General features: G+C 41.5%; 1 protein-coding gene across 1 annotated transcript; it reads left to right on the forward strand.

The window, feature by feature from the left end:
- Positions 1-6058: 6058 nt before the first annotated feature.
- On the forward strand, positions 6059-6508 carry LOC111808690 (uncharacterized). Its single transcript, XM_023694832.2, has one exon. The coding sequence runs from the start codon at positions 6059-6061 to the stop codon at positions 6506-6508; it is 450 nt and encodes a 149-aa protein (XP_023550600.2).
- The last annotated feature ends 218 nt before the right edge of the window (positions 6509-6726 follow it).

The raw sequence follows: 6726 nt of genomic DNA on the forward strand, positions 1-6726 counted from the left end.
GAGTGCCTTGTGCAGGCGCAGTATCTTACCCGGGTTGTCGTTGTCCAGGAAGCCAGATGGTTGTCGAACGTAGACGGTCTCCTTCAACTCTTCGTTAAGGAAAGCGGACTTCGCATCCATGTAGTGGACCTCCCAAGAGCAATGTGCGGCGATTGCCAGCAAAAGGCAGACGGATTCTAAACTTGCTACCGGCACAAATACCTCTTCGAAGTCCACTCCTTGCTTTTGGACGTAGCCCTTCGCCACCAGACGGGCCTTGTGCTTCACAACTTCTCCCTTTTCGTTGCGCTTCAGTTTGAAGACCCATTTGAGCCCTATGGCTCGGTGTCCCGGCGACATATCCTCCAGACTCCACGTCTGGTTCTCGGTGATGGATGTCATCTCCTCCTGCATTGCCTTCAGCCAGCATGGGTTCCTTTCTGTTTCGGCGAAGGTGTTCGGTTCATCTGCGCTGATGGCATGCAGTTCGGCCACTTCTTCGAGCTCGTGCGCCGCCAGTCTAGGTGGTTCACCTCCTCCCACTAGGTTGTCCATCCTTTGGTACCTGGCCACCAGATCATCATCATGATCGATATCCAGCGTCGAATCCGCAGTCCGTGGTGTTGCAAACTCCACTGGTTCAGGAGTTGCAGCTGCTGGCGGTGGTGACAGTTCTCGATGCTGCGCTCCTCCTTCTCCTGGCTCGGTGACGAGGTACTCTATCGTGAATTGATTTAGGTTCTGGTCTACCTCGATCACGTCGTTCCACTGCTAGAAGGTGCTTTCATTAAAGATGACGTCGCGAGACACGTGAGCTCACCCTCCTGCAGGATCATAGAGTCTATACGCCTTGCAACTGGGTTCATAGCCGATGAAGACGACCTTCAGCCTCCAAGGATCGAGCTTGGCAAGGTGGGAACGCACTACCTTCATGTATGCAACGCAGCCGAACACTCGAAAATGATGTACTGCTGACTTTTTGTTGTACCAGGCCTCAAATGGCGTCTTCCCGTCGAGGCTTCGGGTTGGCGACCGATTGAAGAGATAGACAACCTTCATTACCGCCTCTTCCCAGAATCTCCCAGACATCCCGGCCATCATCAGCAAAGACCTTGCTGTCCCGACGATGGTCTGATTTTAGCATTCCACCACTTCGTGCTGCTAGGGGGAGTAGGGCGCCTTTAGTTGTCGTTGTATACCGAACTCATCGCAGTACTTACCGAACTTGTTGAGGTGAATTCTCTGCCCTAGTTTGTGCGCAGCTCCCGCATTCAGCCTCCGCTCGCGCTTGAATGCGCTTAACCACCTCTGCCGCCTCACTTTTCGCTTGCAGCAGGATCAGCCACATGAAGCGGCTTTTGTCATCGACCAACAGGAGCAAGAGGGTCTTACCGCCTGGGGTCGTCGGCTTGATGGGCCCGTAGATATCACCGTGTACAAGCTCCAACGGCTCATCGGCGCAGTAGGATGTCCGAGACGGAAAGGGGTGCGCCTCTGTTTGCCAATGAGGCACCCGTCGCACAACTTGTTCACGCCTTTGATTGCCGGCAAACCGTGCACCATCTCCTCCTTCTGTAGTTTTTCTAAAGCAGGAAAGTTTAAGTGCCCGTACCTTGCCCGAGAGGCTGATGGGTTGCTCTATCTCTAACTCCAGGATGTAAAGACAGTTTGTCGTGCGCCGAACTTGCGTGAGCAACCGTTGTCCATCGTCGCAGATTTTAAGTAGCCTACACTCGATGGAAATGAACCAGCCGGCCTCATCGAGTTGACCCAGGCTCACAAGGTTAGCCTTGAGTCTCGGGATAAAGTAGACGTCGGTCAGCTTGCGGTGCTCGCCTCCCTTGCTGATGAAGAGGATGGTGCTGCGCCCTTCGATCTTGACGACAGAGCCGTCGCTAAATTTCACCAACCTGCGAATTCCCGAGTCGAGCTCAGAGAATGCAGATCTAGCCCCGGTCATATGGTTTGTTGTCCCTGTGTTGAGGACCCATCACCGGTGCTCATGCTACTCGTCCCTCTCGCCGATCTGAGCGAACATTCGCTCCTCCTTCAGTTGAATTGGCTCCCCAACTGGGCCCGCCTTTGCTACGCCCAGCTGGAGTTCTTCCGCGGGTTCGACGCTCACCAGAGAAGTAGTTACGCCGTCATCAATTACCTCCACCTCCGTGGATTTGGAATCGAAACTGGGGACGTCGGATAAGACCGATGCACTTACCATGAAGAGAGGTGGCTCGTTCTCCTCGGATTGAGCCACATGGGCCTTCTCGGCCTTCTCCTTGTTCCTAAGATTGCTCCAGCAATTCTTGCTCAGGTGACCTCTCTTCCCATAGTTCGAGCACTAGATCGGCCTGCCACGATCGACTCTTTTTTTTTATCACCATCTTTCCCGCGCATGAGACTGCCATGGCTTCTTACCGCCTTTGCAGCTAGAGGGCCCGTTGCTCTCGGCGGTTTTGTTGCGGATCTTTAGGCGTGCAAGCAATTCCTCCTCAGTGAGGAGTAGACGGCCCTCCTTGTAAATTCAGATTTTCAACAGTAATCACATTCCAAAATAATGAATGTGAGATTTTTGACTCCGAAAGAGGATCGATTGCTAAGATGAAGATGACCACCAATCAGTTTCATCTACACTTTAAAGGTTAAAGACGTTGTCTTCAAAGAAGATGGTGACTGGGTTGCCAAACATCACTCCTCCAATAGAAATTTGTGAGAGTTGTGTGGTAGCAAAGCATGAAAGAGATTCATTTCCTTCCGAAAAATCGAGAAGAGCTCAAGCAATTTTGGAATTTGTGCATTCAGACATATGTGGTCCGTTCTCTCCAGCATCAAATGGTAACAAGAAATATTTCATGACTCTCATGGATGATTTTAGTAGGAAAAACATGGACTTATTTCTTGCATGTCAAATCAGAAGCCTTTGATTGCCTTAAGAATTTTTGTGTTATGATGAAGACGAAACTGTAAGAAAAGTTGAAGCTTTAAGAACTGACAGAGGTGGAGAATTTTGCTGTAACGAGTTTACAAAATTTTGTGAAGAGAAAGGCATAAGGAGGCAGTTGACAGCAGCATATACACCACAATAAAATGGTGTGACCGAAAGGAAGAACAGGATCATTCTCAACATGGTTCGAAGTTTGCTAAATAAAGGAGAAGTTCCGAAGGAATTCTGGCCAGAAGTTATTGTGTGGTCCGTTCACATTCTCAACCGAAGCCCTACTTTCTCTGTTAGAGATATGACTCCACACGAAGCATGGAGCAGAAGGAAGCACGTGGTAGACCACTTTAGAAACTTTAAGTGCATAGTATATGCACACATTCCTGATGAGAAAAGGAAGAAACTTGAAGACGAGTTTTGAAATGTGTGTTCCTTGAAATAAGCGAGACTTCTAAGGCGTATAAGCTCTATGATTCTTTGACAAAGAAGGTGGTGGTAAGCCGCGATGTAATCTTTTGACGAAAAGAAGACCTAGACATGGGAAGAAAAGATCATTGTGAATCAGCAGATTCCTGTAGATCTTGAAGAAGAACAAGTTGAAGCCCCTATTCAGCCTCATTATGAGCCTAGAGAGAGCTCTGAAGGGAATGAACTCTTTATCCATGTAGCGGAAGCATTGGAAACCGTTTTAATGTTTATTATGAATTAAAACAAAGCAACAAATTCGAGAGAGTAAGAACTCTATCTTTGTAGAAACCCTAGCTTGCAAGACTCCTTGTAGTATTCCAGCCATGTAGAAGTTCTTCAACATTGCACAAGATCTTCCTTACTATGACTCAAACACAAGGTCAAGGCTTGAAAGAGTTTCGAGAATTCTCTAGAGATGTAATTTCATTCTCTAGAGAAAGTGGGAGAGATTGATATGTCTTTGGCTCAACCCGAAGGTTCTATTTATAGGGACTCTCGGAGAATATTTGCCAAATAATATATTTGCATATTTAATATATTAGGATATTATACCTTATACAAATCATATTTAGATATTATAAGATATCCTAATATATATTTAACTAATTTGAATCTCATTCAAATTTTAAATATTTTTATTTAACGTAAAATACATTAATTGATTTAATATTTAATTGTATCAAATACAATAAATATATTTTTCCTTTAATTTATTTAATATATTAAATATTAATTTAAACCCTTCAAATTAATATATTTTTCTCTATTTATATTTAACATATCTAATATATTAAATATTAATTGGAACCCTTCAAATTAAACATATTTTCTCTATTTATTTGATATATCTAATGTATTAAATATTAATTTGACATTTCAAATTAAATTTATTTTCTACTTTATATTTAATATATCTAATATATTAAATATCAATTTTAACCGTTCAAATTTTCTTTCAAATAAATTGAACCTCTTAGTATTACTATGAGTTAGCAAGGGGATTTTATGAACCTACATATTATAAGCTCCAATGATACAAAGTTAATTAACTAAACTCTTTAATTAATCAATTTTCATTCATTAACTATAGGTCACTCTACTATAGACCTAGAGTTGCACTCTTATGCACTGTAGAACAAGTTACGTTCATTGATATAATCAGTACAAGCAAGTCGATCCTTCACGAGTTGTTCATAATTACAGCTAGGTCAAAAGTCCGTTTTACCCCTGTAATTACATCTTTCACCTTAAGTACCACTGATTCTCTAATGAACAATTTGTTTATGATTCAATCATAAATCAAGTCCCTCTCGAGCCAATGAGAGGGTGGGCCCCATTGTTTAAGTCCCGAAATCAGTACTTAAAAGAACAACTCATCTATTTTCCATATATGGAAAGGAGTGAATTTCATCTCTTGATATTATGTTCCCAACTCCCTATTTGGTCAAGTCCCCAAAATGGTAGGCATATTGAATCGGCTAAAAAAGCTATTCTCACCCATGTAAATTAAAGGCAAGCCCTCACAGGCAGGAGTTCATAACTCACTCAGGATTAAGATCGAGTCCCATATGATCATCATGTGAAATATAATCTTCTCAATTAACGGATTTATAAAGAGAAATTAAATATTTCTTGGTCCAGTCTTATACAAACTCAGTGTATAGGATACCCCCACCTAAATGTCTCTACATGAACGATTTGGATCAAATCATTTGTAACGATTACAAAGTGGGTCGTATCAATAGTGTTACCAGGATAAGGCACCCAACCTTATCCATATACTATAGACTCTTTAAGTTATTACTTGAACACGATCCTCTTGTATGTCAACCGCTGTTCAAGATTACATAAATAACCTTGGATTTTCGTACAATGGATAACAATTAAATTACAAATAAAATAATAAAAATTATTGTTAAAAAACTAAATAATTAATTACGAGACTTTATGGCATAAATTCCAACAAGCTCAACAAGAAGATCCAGTAGAAGAAGATCTTGATCACAGTCAAAGAAATCCAAGAACAAGAAGGAGATCAACTTGGATGATTGATTATGAGATGGATTATGACTCAAAGAAATCCAAGAACAAGGAGGAGACCAACTTGGATGATTGATTATGAGATGGATTATGACTCAAAGAAATCCAAGAACAAGGAGGAGACCAACTTGGATGATTGATTATGAGATGGATTATGACTCAAAGAAATCCAAGAACAAGGAGGAGACCAAAGGAGGAAGGTGTTGCACAGAAAGAACACAGCAGAAATTATGCAGAAATTGTGAAGCCTCCTAAAACGCAAACATCAGTCAGCAGTGGACAAGAAAGCAGAATATACACACCAACACCTCCTTTTCCACAAAAAATAAAAAGAAAGAAGGAAGAAGCCCACTTTGAGAAGTTCATGGACATATTTAAGAAAATTCACATAAATATACCATTAGTTGAAGCTTTGAAGCAAATGCCAAATTATGTGAAATTCTTGAAGATGTGCTCACCAGTAGAAGAAAGTTTGAAGAATTCAAGGTGGTACCATTGAATGAAGAGTGTAGTGCAATATTGAAAAACAAGATCCCACTAAAAGAGAAAGACCCCGGTTCATTCACAATTCCAATATCAATAGGAGGGAAGAAGCTAGGTCGAGCATTATGTGATTTGGGATCAAGCATTAATCTAATGCCGCTGTCTATTTACAAAAAGTTAGGTATTGGTGAAGCTAGACCAACTACAGTCGCTCTTCAACTAGCAGATCGATCTTTCACTCATCCAGAAGGAAAAATCGAAGATATCCTAATTCAAGTGGACAAGTTCATATTTCCAGCTGATTTTATCATTTTGGATTATGAAGCGGATCATGATGTGCCAATTATCTTGGAGAGACCATTTTTGAAAACTGGAAGAACATTGGTAGATGTCCACAAGGGAACCATAATGTTGAGTATGAATGATCAACAAATAGAATTTCATATGAATGACAACATGAAATATCCAGCAGTAGTAGAGGAATGCTCAGCAATTTATAAATTAACAGAGAATCCAGCAATTGATAGTTGGAAACAGCAGCAAGAAGAAGACAGCAGCTGGATAATTGCACTACACAACAAGCAGAATTGGAGAAAACTGTAAAGAGTTTTTGAATCACTGGAATTAGAGGAAAGAATAAATTCATCAATGAAGTTATCTACCAATGACACACCCTTGAACTATATCTTAGAAGAAGAACTATTTGATATATGGAGATAGACTTCACGAAATTATTCCCACCCACTTCAAGATGAAGAGTTCTAAAGGGGCATCACTTTGACAATGGATAAAAAAAAAATGAAAAGAGGAAGAGGGAGCTA

Source organism: Cucurbita pepo, chromosome 13 (genome assembly GCF_057944985.1).
Source record: "Cucurbita pepo subsp. pepo isolate OVF chromosome 13, ASM5794498v1, whole genome shotgun sequence".
Classification (NCBI taxonomy): Eukaryota; Viridiplantae; Streptophyta; class Magnoliopsida; order Cucurbitales; family Cucurbitaceae; genus Cucurbita; species Cucurbita pepo.